General features: G+C 28.5%; 1 protein-coding gene across 1 annotated transcript in view; it reads right to left on the reverse strand.

Annotated features, from left to right (window-relative positions):
- LOC105621579 overlaps positions 1–13,599 on the reverse strand; it is a 216,414-nt gene that overhangs the window by 129,407 nt on the left and 73,408 nt on the right. The window contains exons 2-3 of the mRNA XM_012203049.1: positions 4,977–5,431; positions 3,955–4,180 (exon numbers count right to left, since the gene is read on the reverse strand). Coding sequence (XP_012058439.1) covers positions 3,955–4,180; positions 4,977–5,431 — 681 coding nt within the window. The remainder of the gene's footprint in view (positions 1–3,954; positions 4,181–4,976; positions 5,432–13,599) is intronic.

Consider the following 13,599-nt stretch of genomic DNA (forward strand, 5'->3'; position numbering starts at 1 on the left):
TATACTACTATATATATATATATATATATATATATATATATATATATATATATATATATATATATATATATATATATACCTATTCATAATTTGGATATTAATGGGAAAGAAATTCAATTCATAGATACTGCTATATTTTTAGGATATTTCTAAACAACATTCATAATTGTTTTCCATCAAAACTTATAGGAAAACAAATCGTCTATACGCGAAAAAAAATGTATTACTTAAATGATATATCAGTTCAGAATATCACTGATATTTTTAGGGATTAATATATTTGTTATGTTATTACATTTCATCTGGTCCAAATATCATTTACTCTAGTTTTACGACTTTGTATGGCGATATTTGTTCTATACGTTTACGTTTCAGAGTCTGAGAGATTTGGTCGAGGACCACCGTAATCACCGATCGCTATTTTAGTACACGCGAAGAAGACTCGATAACTCACAAGCGAGGCTCGTCGACCCTGACTCAAATTCAAACAAGAACCAGCTGCCGCCCATTGCCTAATCCAACCCATCTCGAAGTCCCAGATTAAAAGGAAAATCTATACGAATTCAATTATAAAGTTCATAATAATTATCTGTACAGGCTGTGTGTCGACTTATTTGATACAATTTTATTTTTATTTATTTCTGAATCAGAGGATTGTATATTAAATAATTCTATGTATTAACGTATTAAATATTTTTCTCATATATTAAAAATTATTGAGGTCTTAAATAAATTTACATTTAAACATAACTCATAGTCAATTATAACCCATAATTCCCGCAAATAAAAATATATTTAGAATTTAGCAATAATAACTAAATATGTAATTTCTAATTAAATTTATTAAATTATGCAGTATAAATAATATTTATATCGTATAATTTAATTAGAAATTCAATTATTCTAAATCCTTTTCTGGATATAGATAAGTCAATTTAATTGGTTTAATTTGAAAAAAATAATCTGAATTCTTTTAAAGCCTGCACGAATGAGTAGCTCGAAACGGGAGAGACATTTTTCTGAACGACTAGGAACAGCTTCTCCGGTCGTTCGTAGATACATCGATTCGTTATCGAGATATTGCTTTCGTGCAGCCACCGACAAGAAGAGTGGTTGGATTCACGAAGATTTATGATTTCACCGAACATTCACCAATTTTTTTCTTTCTCGACTTTCTACCTACGATCGTCTCGCGTTTGAATGTGCATATAAACACAAAATGAAAATCGTTTGTTGTACATTATTTTCCTTGATGTAAAGAATAACGATGCATGATAAAGAAATAATAATTCTAATTTAAGCTTTTTCGTTTTATTGATTATTTTATTAAATATAGATGTAGATAGAGATAAATGCGGGATATAAAAAGCAAAGGATTAATTCTCAATTTCTGATATTATATTAAAAATGTTATTGACAGTTAACAAATTTAATATAATATCTATTGTAAATTCCTTAAAGTACAAAATGCAGTAATTCATTAATGAAGTTTCACCGAACCACATCTATCACTAAGAATGACTACTCCGATTAAAGTGAAAATCGTGATCGTTGGAATAAAGGAGTCCATTCTGCGTTTCTTCCGCTTTGCAGCTTCGACTCTTTTGTGGGCCAGTCAGAGAAAATTTACTATCTTCTCGCGATATCCTTAGCCAACGAACCGAATCACCGGGATGTATCAATCATTCGAGGCCTCTCCTTCTACTCCTTCAGAAAGTTCAGTCATGTTCATGCTATGAAGTTGCATTAAACTTATATTATATATATGAAAGAGAGTAGAAACATATAATACTTCTGAAAATCTGAAATTCATAATATATATTCTATATATATATATATATATATATAGAATAAATGTGATTGAAAATAGTTATGTTCGCCATTATATGACAATAAGCATAAACAGCAGCATTTTTATAAAACGTACTAAAATTTATCTATTCAAGAGATTATTCAAAATAATATTTTTTTTACATATTTGTACGATTTATGTTCTTGTTATATACTTAATGGATTAAATAAAATATTTGTGCAAAAATGTCGTATGTATGCAAAGAATATATAACATATTCGTTGGAACATCTCGAACATCATTTCTCTGCAATAAACAGTTTTAATATAATTGAATTTACAATATTGAAGTTTGTATGCTTCTCAATCCAATTTATAAAAATTACGCATTTTCTTTTATTGTGCTTTAAAATAAAGTCATACATTGAATATTGTATTTACAAATTCTCATTTACAAATTCGATTTTGTGGCAATTATTCATAAAACAGTTGTATTATAAATATTTGTATTGAGAATTTGAAGCTTATATTTCACATATTGCATTTATCATAAATTAATGGACGAATATATCTGTAAATTTTGATTTATCAAATATATAAAGAAAAACAAATTACCGATGAACGATAAAAAAGTTAGAATTTGATCAATACCGTTATTTTATTAGTATCTATTGTAAGAAATAAGAAGCTTATAAGTAAGGATGTATATAACAAAATTTTGTAGGATACGGGTGATATTAGTATTCGTATATAAATAATAATCTGATCGAGCCATTATATGAGCCACGTTCGAGAGATAAGTCGTATCTAACACTCTTAACTGGGATTTCGCTTGAAAGAAAACGATGTTTGTTCAAAACATTTGCCCCGGGATACCAGAGAATCGTGGATCAAAGGTTTTCCTCGCGTCCAGAAAGAGTCCGCCATTCCAACACGCTCACCTTTTTTCCTCGTATTATCAACGAACGGTGCGCAGCAGTAAAGTGAAATCTGGCTAACGTGTTCTTGCCGCGAGCAATCTTGTAAAAGTTCTCTCGAAGCTCGCTTGAAAATCGATTTCTCAGAGAGATACGATATGTAGAAAATCGATTATTGGTCACTGAACCACCGCTACGAAAATGATTGCACCCTCAATATTCCGGTCAACGACGCGAAATTCGCGGTTTAACGCGCAAGCTATGATTATCTGATAAATTATTTATCTTCGATTAATTCAAATGTTGTAGCCTTTCCACCATCAATCGCAGACTTTTAAACTCATAAATGGGATACAAAGAATATGCATTACTGTTTTGCTTTTTTTTATCTACTTACAATTATACAAATATTCATTATATTATTACATAATTATTCATTGTAATTAAATTATTTAAGATATCCTATGTTTGCTCATCACTACTGTCTCAAATTACAATGTCAGAAACGAGAAAATAACACAATAAAAATTCTTGTAAAATATTAATACAATATTAATAATAATAATAATAATACAAAAACATGTTTCAATTAAGATACTTACAATCGATAGAAGCAACTTATAAAATTAAAAACCCTTTTTTTTGTTTCGTTAATTGATAAATAACCATATATATTCAGAAATGAATTATGCATAATAAAAAACGAAAACTCTATTTACAGTTACGACAAAATGTCAAACTAATAATATAAATTAAAACAAGAGAAGATAGTTTTTAATATATATAATAAGTTTCTTTTATCAATTGTAAATATTGTTTTATTAAAAAGTATTTCTACTTAAATATAAGTTGCAAGAATTTTTATTGTGTGTTTTCTTGTTTCTATCCTCACACTCTAAAATAATAGATCGCTCAAGTAGTTAGTGCTAACAGAAGCTTTAAGATTTTAATTCATTTGTATTTTTTAAATTAATATTATTATGTCCGTTTCTAATGTAGCTTAATTTTAATTTCATTTCAACTAACTCTTCATCTTTTTATAGTTCTAATTGTAAGAATTAAAAACAGATAAATAGTAAGTTCAACTAAGATTAATATTAATTTATATTGAAACCGTTATTCATGCAAGCTAAAAGAGTAAGTTTTTATTGTTCTACTTTAGATTCAAACAGAGCGGTCAACTTTTAAGACAATAAATTGTATTTTTAAAAATCTTATTGCTTTTACTATAACAGAGCCGACTTACCTTCCAAAACTCGTACACAATCGGTCGAATTCGGATATAGCTCAGGATAATTCGGACTATAAAATTCCATCTTGTCCGTAATTTGAAACTTCTCGCAGAGATTCGAAACGTGTCTCATGTGGCGTCGCGGTATAGTGAAGTTTTTTGTATACGTCGTCATCGACGTCGTAGTTTTCAAGTTTCTGCGTACAAGCGTCTCAAATGATAGTTGTGTCTCGGGCATTATCTGCATTATCTGCACACATTGTAAAGTTTCATTTGAATTTATGTGCAAGGATCATTACGTGCGATACGTATTTATAACTTATCCAATAATATATTTTGAAAAATTATGAGACAGATGAAGATGTCGGCATAAACAATTTTAATATGAGAAAACATTTCGTAGCATTTCGCAGCATTTGTTATTGCGTAAGTGTTGTGTTAATTTGAGCTACGTAAGATTGAAAATTTATATGATGAATTATAAGTCTCTAATTGGAGATATCAAGCCATTAATTAAATGGAAGCTCAATTCCGCAATTTGAGCAACTGGCATTGCAACAGTGCTAAATTATAGTTATCGCTCGCATTACGATATTGGAAACGGCGCTGAGTAATTATGACTATTATGTCGTGAGAGATATCGATATCAATGAGAGGAATCGTAGAGGAATCCATATTATTGTTTTATTGATTGATATCTTACTGTTTTGTTCATAAGTTCAAGAGAGATTTAATAAATATTTCTCTAGTCTTGACAGATATTTATAAAAAAAATGGTACAGATGTATGTAAACTAATTCTATTTTATTAGTGAAATAATTTAAATAATGCGTCCCAATTATTATGATTCCAATTCCATTTTCAGAATTTAACAAATGAGATTCTAAAATAAAAGAAGTGATAATATACGAGGAAATCTAATTACTGGTCTTGAGACATTATTCTGAACATTCGGAACATCTGTAGCCGTGATCGTGTAATCGTGAATAAATTTCCAAATAATCGCTACTATAGCTACGAGATTTGGTACGAATTACGTCATAGGAGCTTCTAGAAGTCGGCGACGTTCTGACGAGGTGATAGCCAATCGTCGTCGATTCCGAGGACGATGACTCGATGGAAATCCGATTGGACGGATCCGTCTGGCTCGTTTCGCTGCTCCTGGAGGAGATGGACGGGTTATGGCTTGTGATCCTTGCGTTCTTGGTGTCATTGCCCCCCAGCGATTCCATCCTCCTCCCGTCCTCGTCTTCTTCGGACCTCTCGACCACAGTTCCTAGGAAACTCAGATCCGATCGAGTTCCAGGGCTTGATCTCTCTACGCTCCAAGAGCTAGTTTCTGGGAGCTTGCCATTCGAGGGTCTAGTCTCTCTCGCGGCATGCTCTAAACTCGAAGATGGCCAGGATCGTGGCAACGAGGATCGACTAGTTTTTCGAGCGCTGTACGTGCTCCATCGCGGATCTTCAGTCTCTCCCGTGGATGCTCCAGTAACTGAAACAGTAATAATACTGAATAATAGTACTGAATAATTACACAGTGTATAATTAATTTCGATAGAAATTTATTTATCTGTGATAATTAAATTAAACTTTTGATTTAAAAATTGCTATAATTGTTATAATTTTAATACTTGAGTACAGAATAGCGGAGTTACTAAAGTTACAAAATCAAAACAATACTGAATATGATATCTCTCGTTAATAAAAAGTTTTAATAAGTTTGTAACTCAAAAGTATAACAAATTTGTGCGCAATAAGTTCTTTGCAGTATTTTAATATGTTTATTAGTATTATTATTAAATTGATCAATTTAATTTATTATTTCAACTTCAGTTTATGATGATTTCAGTGACAATATTTTGCGCGCAGTTTTTTTTATAACTAAAAAGTATGTATTCAAAATTTACATATAAATATTATTAGATACTAAGATCTATCTAAGATCAGTCGTATTTGGTTCAAAATGGAATATGTCATCTAGCAAAATAAGTATAATAAAAAATAGTACAGATATACAAATTTTTAATTCTATTTGTGAATAATTTATACAATGCTTCCCGATTATTGCGATTTTCAATTCTATTTTCAGAATTTAATAAATTGGAAATAATTTAGCAAAATAACTATCTAAAAATAACTCAGTGGATAAATTTACTAGTTAGATTTTTAACTTTCTAAAGCTCTCCGTTAAAGTACTACGAAAATAAATTTAAAAAATTAAAAGTAGTTAATATTTCAAATCGATTATATATAGATAAAAGAAAATAAAATCAAAAGCAAATAAAAAAGAAGTTTGAAATAAATATATTTTTACCAGATGTCTATGTAATTACTAACGCAAAAAAATAATTTTATTAAAGTAAATTTTTTATACAAAATTTTCGAGTGACTACTGTATTTTACAAAAAAAATTTGAAAATAATTTATTTTTTGTTCTTCATACAATGCAAAAATCAATTTGGTGGAGAAGATTAAAAAAGATAATTTAGTTCATATTAGTAATCTTTTTAATCAAATAAAATGTTAAATAAATAAAATGTATCATATATTTATATAAAAATAAACATTAGATATTATTTAACTTTCATCATTGTCACCATTTATAATAATATTTTAGCATCATTATTTAGTCAACATAATATCTACAATCCAATGTTAATTGTAATTAATTGCAGCATTCAAATATGACAAAAAAGAGAAAAAGACATATTTTTCTCGAGGATAATCGATTTCCATTTTAACGCGATTGAATGGAATAATGATATATAGGTATATATGAGCACGCCGAAAGACGGACAACTAAATTTGTTTGAATTTCTCTGAAAATGAATGTGATATTAACAATTCTCGTATGTGCTTTTTAACTTTCCGTTCATTCTCTTTTTTAATTTTCAACGACCGATACTAACCGTAACTAACGATAAAATTGAACGTAGCTTACCTGCATGAAATTATAAATAATTTGTAATAAAGTGATTCACTTTGATTTAACGAGTGAATCAGTGCTGGTCTTTATATTTCTGTTACAAAAATGTTTGCATCTTTTTCAAATAAAAGTTATTGCTCTTGCTAAATAGAATAAAAGTTATTGCTAGATCATTGCAAAAATATTTACAATAGTATAATAATAATTCACTTTAAATTCTTAAAAGAATGATTAAATATCTTCATAATCATATATTTTATGTCAAATAATCTCTTGAAAACAAAAACTCATATCAATGCTAATAAAAACATGACATTATTATCTGACAGTTTTCCGCTATACCTTCAATAATAACAATTTACATTGTATTCTTTAAAAAATAATTAAATATCTTGATAATTAATTATGTATTTTATCCCAAAGCTGAAATCAATGCTAACAAAAATTATTATCTGATTTTACTGCAATTATTCGCCTTTAATATGAATAATAGACTTAATATAAATGCGAAATGAGATTCGGACAGGCGCCTTTTTGCTAAATATACAATAAGGATATAAATTGAATTAATTCATGTAATAGAGGAGTAATATTTTACAGAAGAGGAATACTATTTCGTGCATACCATCTCTTTGTCGAACGCATATTGCATCTTGGAAAGCAAGACGGCTGTCTATATATGATACTGCATTTTGTGCAACATTCAGACAAGGGTATCTCAATATAATACTTTAAAGTGTTCCTTTCTTCCTTTTATGAGACCGATACAACGTGCCTTCTCTCCTCAGACTAAAACTTGATAACCTCATGCCACTACCATCCATTGCATCTCAGTAGCTAAGCTCTTCTATTTTACTGGAAAAAGCTCTCGTCGTGTCTAGCATTATGAGGGGCTTGCTCACAAATTTTTAAGCCGATGTCCTACAGAAGGTTTTCCTTTTATCATGCGATTCCAGAGTGTGACAAGCTAAGTTTCTGGCCGGAGTTCTTTTATCCTGTACTTCGGTTTTGATATCTACTTTTGAAAGATATACTGGCTGGTATTTCTTGATATCAAATGTAGCAAAATTAAAATAATTTATAGATAAGTGTATTTAAGTAAAATTACTGTACTTTTATGAAATCTGACCTTTTACTAAATAATAATTCTGCGACAAAATTTTTCAAATTTTTTACTAAAATAATATTAACTTCTTTTTTTTACTAAAATAATACTAACTTCAAAAGAATATGTATCTACTTTTTTATAAGTAAAATTATTATATAAAATCTAATAATACACAAGATTAATAGAGAAAAGAATGTAGGATATATAATCTTCCATTAAATATTTCAATTACTTTTGCAAATTTATTCTTCTTGAATACACCCAATACTTATTAAATCAATTTCTGCACCGATTAGTTCCTCACGATTGCCTTGTGATTCATAAACAACAGGCTTTAGGCATTCCGACATTATCGGTTTCTAGACTTAGGAGAAAGATTGAACGATTCTTACTGAGATCCGAGTAACTGAGCACGAATAAGGTCAAAATTTATTCGCTCCATTTACCGCTCATTTCTTAAAGACAGAATCGGAATGTAAAAGCCATCTCACTGAGAAAAATATTTAATTTTTGTAAGTCATAATTGCATAGTAAAATAATGTCTAGAAATTTTATCTTACTTTAATTATTGTTTTATTATTGCTACGTAAATAATAATAATAATATTTTTAGTTTTATTAAAAAATATATAATTGGAACTGAAAATGACTACAAATCATAGTCAAATTATGATAATTACAGTCACTTTTTTCTCGCAGTACAGTTACTGTTATTATCTCAAAGTAGAGCTTAATAATAATAAAGCGTAGAATTGGTAGCTTTATTTTATCCTTAATCTCCACAAGATCAAAACTTTTTAATTTTTCATCAATTATGAACAAATTTTATAAAGCTCTTGATAATTTTAAATCAATCATGAATCAAATAATGGTTTTGACTAATCTAAAATTAGATTTGATTACTGGATTTGATATTGCTATATAATATGTTAAATCTCCATTATTAATATGATTAAATCGTCATTTTCAATAGAGCTCTATAAAATATTGTAGATTTGGCTCTTTTTTTACTTTACTATTGTTTATATGTACTTTCTTAATAAAGCGATAGTTGCTAACATATTTATTGAATCAATGAACTGATAATGATGATAATGCATTTTTTTTGTTTTTTTTATTTATAGTGTATTTTTATTGTGCATTATGTGAAATTTTAACAAACCGTTGCCGAAGTTACATCGCTGAATTTCGAGAATTTCCTGCGTCGCCATGTTTCAGAGGCGTCGGGTTTCTAAAAGCAGGAACGACGGTGAAAATCTACATCTACCTGCAGCGAGTAAATCAGATCCTCGCCTACTAGGTGTCTCGTTCTCTCACCCACTCGGCTATCTGGCCTTCCGTTTCTCGGCAAACAATTTTGTAGCTTCTTGTTTCTCTACCCTCGCACTATCTTTCTCGCATTAGTCCCTCTTCGTCTTGCGTACGAGAATATTGCAGCACACCCGTGATAATCCCTTTTTCACTCAAGACATTCATCGCGCTGTTTACATCATCACTTTTTCTTCAAAGAACCCATGTTGCCCCTCTCATCTAGAAAATGGCCGCATTGTGCGCATCTCGCGCGAAACGAGCGATACTTTTGTGCTCGTCATCACCGGCAGCATAATATTAATGACATATAATATAAACTAAAAAGATAGAGTTATTAATTTTATATATATTAATTATTATATATATTATTTGATTTCTCATTATTGTACATTATTTTATTAAACATAACATTTTATTATAATATATGCATATTATTTTATTATATATGATAGCTCTTTATATTGAATAGTTACTATATTCATAAAATTAAATTAATATTATAAAAATTAAAAAAATGACTTCATGCTATTTATTTAATGCTTTAATTTTATGCAAAACCTAACAAAAAATAGATAAGATATTTTGTATTTTTTAAGGTAAAACTTCGAATAAATATTCAAAGAAAGTTCTCTGTATTGGTTACATATTTCATAATGTAGCATCTCGGGCGGTCCTTTCAAAATAACTATAAATTAATTTGTAACATACAAATTTATTCGTGAGAATTAAAACAAAATTTTTGTAATGTGGACGAATTTGATGAGCAAAGAAAATTTAATAAAATGTAGCAAAGCGATTTTAAACAATAAAAGCCAACGAGCATTGAATATCAACGGATGTAAAAATTGCGCGATTAAATATTGATTAAATAATAAATAAAACCAGCAATCACAGCTCATATAAGTATTTGTTTAAAAAATCACAAATTGCTTTATGATATCGAATTTGCAGAATTAACAATGCCATTAAACAAATATTGATATATTACCTTTATATGAAAAAATATACACAACCCAAGGCATTAGTGATCCGAAATGACATTTAAATGAGTGAATTTCCAACTAAACCTCCAACTTAAAGTTAACATTCAACTTGAATGTTATTTCGTACCTTCATTGTTTAATTGTGTGAGTGTATATTTTTATGAGGATTGTTCTCCGAAATATTCTAAAAAAAATTAAAAATAAATGTATCTGTGTGTGCGCGCGCGCGCGCGCGCGCGTGTGTGTGTGTGTGTGTGTGTGTGTGTGTATGTGCACGCTCTCTTTTCTTTATTACATAAAGTTGTGTTGCTTCTAACTTCAATTCCTATATGAGTATAAAACAGAATTTTTTTAGTTGCGATTGTGAAAAACAAAATATTTGGTACGAGAAAGCAGATGTCAGATTATAAAAACGAAGTTCTTACGTCTAGAATAACTTATATTTGAAATATTTCAATGCATATACAAATCTCGACAACCGATAATATCTGATGTTTTATCAAATAAATTGAGAAATATAAAAATAATAATTTTAATTTTTAGTTAAAATTTGATTACGAAAAATATTTGTTACCAAATATTTCTAGAACGCAACAGAAAAAAAATTAATTTTAAATTTAATTATAATTCCAGACTCGTATATATGATTCTTGCATTGTATTCACGAATATATTTTTTACGTATTGAATATATTTATATCTATATTTAAGAGTAGACAATCATGATGATCTTTTTATATTAATACTCTGATGAGCATGATCTTTCATTTACGAATATTTACAATATATATATATATACAAGATCAAAATCAGAAGTTTATAAAAGTTTTCGATTGATCACTACGGCGCGAATATGAAGTAAAGTAAATCGACAAATTAAGCGATTTTTCTTCGAAAAAGCGTCAGAAAAATATTGCCTTCAATTTAATAATATAAATTGATGCAAACATCATTTTATTTTTCTTGATTCAACAAGTAATAAGAAAAGAAAAAAAATGATATTTATGTTACCAAATGAAAAGTATTCATAGTACTTTTGCAATATTAGTGGTGATCGAGTGAGCAGAGACACGGTTATTAATTTTATACATGATTTGTATCGATAATGTATCGATAGAATAATAAAGCGATTTCATAAAATGTGTGAAATAGTAATAAGACTTAAACATAACGATTCAAAATAGACTTGAATCTTTATTGTCTTTTTATATTCAAATTTTTATTATCTTTATGCTATGAAAATGAAAATTATTATTTACAGTAATTTAAAACAAAGTTAAAATTATTTAAAAATAGTGGCTAAACATTATTGACTTTTCATCGATTGGAATAAAAGATCTAGAATATTTCAAAATTTTAAATTCTAAAAGTTAACACTAAAAGTACTTTTTTACTCACTAAAAGGATCAAGTTATTAATTACAATGGAAAAGAAGTAATAAAAAAATCAAATTTTGTAAGTATAAAAGACATAATTGTCCAAGAGTAAAAAATGTCCTATTTTTCACATAATAAATACACAATATTAATCTAAAAAATGGAAATGATTAGTAATTATTAATAATAGTTCAGTAATATGTTTAAAGATATCTTGAAGTTGTCTTATGTGACAATTTTATACATTCTACTCATTGGGTAATTAAAAAAAATTGCAAAAATTGCAAAATGGTGGAAGAATTTTCTATTTAATTTTTTATCATGAATAGCATTATATGATTAGTAGATGTTTTTTAAGATACATTCTGTATACATCGCACAAGTCTAAATATTTAAATAGTCTAAATATTTCTGTTTAGAGGAGACATAAAGCCAAAATATTGTTGCACACGTAGTGTGTGACATTTTCAAATAAGTATGTAATATTTCAACCTATCAACACACACATATCTCTCCCTAAGAATATATGTTATATATTTACAGCGCGCGTTCAGGTACATTGCCGAATACCATTACTCGTACAATCCCCATAGCTCCATATACTCGGAATAGAAACCCCACGAAGAATTCTATTTTCCCCGTTCTCAGTCACGGATTCCCTTAGATATTGTTTTCACAGAAACGAAAGAAACGACCGGATATCCATGCTTACATCATGAAATCGAAAACGCGATAACGGAAGAACATTTTCACATTTATGGTCAAAAGACAGAATCTTGTAGAGCAACTTTCATTTTTAAAATAAAAAAACTGTGAAATATATCTCGTTTTTATGAAATCGTATGTATGCAATGATTGGAACTCCTACAATTGAAAAATCGTGAAGAGAAAATGACAGAAGGAATGAATAAAAATTTTAAATAAAGTTTAAAATAAAGATTAATATTTCCCGGAGACTTTCTTAGATCTTTGTTTCTTAATCTTTCTGGAACTTTATATGCCACTATTATGAAGTACATGGCTTTATTTCACGAAGGTTGCTCGTAATTTTGCTATATCATCAATAATTTTTCGTGATAATATCTAACTAGTATTTCTCACGCGCGTTTATTAAATCGACTTTCTATTAAAAGGAACGTCCTTCAGCCCGAAGGGGATCGTTCATATAAAATTGTGCTCACACGATCCGTAGCTCATCGAACTTGTCGACCCGTATTTCTGTCTCACGTTTACTGTAAAACGATCAGATCACTCAATGCGGGCCCTTTGTCCAATAATAAAGTTAACGTTTGTTTGTTATCGACTTGAAAAGTCGATATTTGCACGTTGCATTTCATTGATTTTACAGTTTACTTTTCTTTGTGACAGATGCCTTGTATGACAATTCTTTTATAAAAACCCTTCTTTTAAAAAACCTCTTTTTAAAAAAATTCCTTATCCTCTTTATAAGATATTAAATGGCTCAATAATTCTTCTTTCATTATATATTTTTCTTTAATTACTGCTTGCTGTAATTTTATTCTTCGCGAAAAATAGGAAAATTTAAATTCAATAATACTCAAAAAAGTGATCTTGCAGTTATAGCGAAAATTATCCAAGTATGAAAAATAGCTAAAATAAATAATTTCTAGCAAATACTAATACTAATAATACGATATTGGATATGTATTGCATCTAATCATATAAATGACAGAGGTAGAATTTAGATTTGTGCTATTTTATGTGTATGATACATAATTTTCTATCAAAAAAGATACAAAAAAACAGCTATAATTCTAGCTGGAGTAGCAAAATATTTTTTTTGCGTGAATGAAATTAATGAACTGATGACTGGCCAGAAATTATTTCCACAATTTTGTATAAGCTTACTACAAATAGAAATTACTATAAGGATACATTCTAATGTTAATATTGTTTCGTCTATATTTATTATGCAATTCTCTTCTCTCTCTCTCTCT

The sequence above is a fragment of the Atta cephalotes genome (genome assembly GCF_000143395.1).
Source record: "Atta cephalotes unplaced genomic scaffold scaffold00034, whole genome shotgun sequence".
Lineage (NCBI taxonomy): Eukaryota > Metazoa > Arthropoda > Insecta > Hymenoptera > Formicidae > Atta > Atta cephalotes.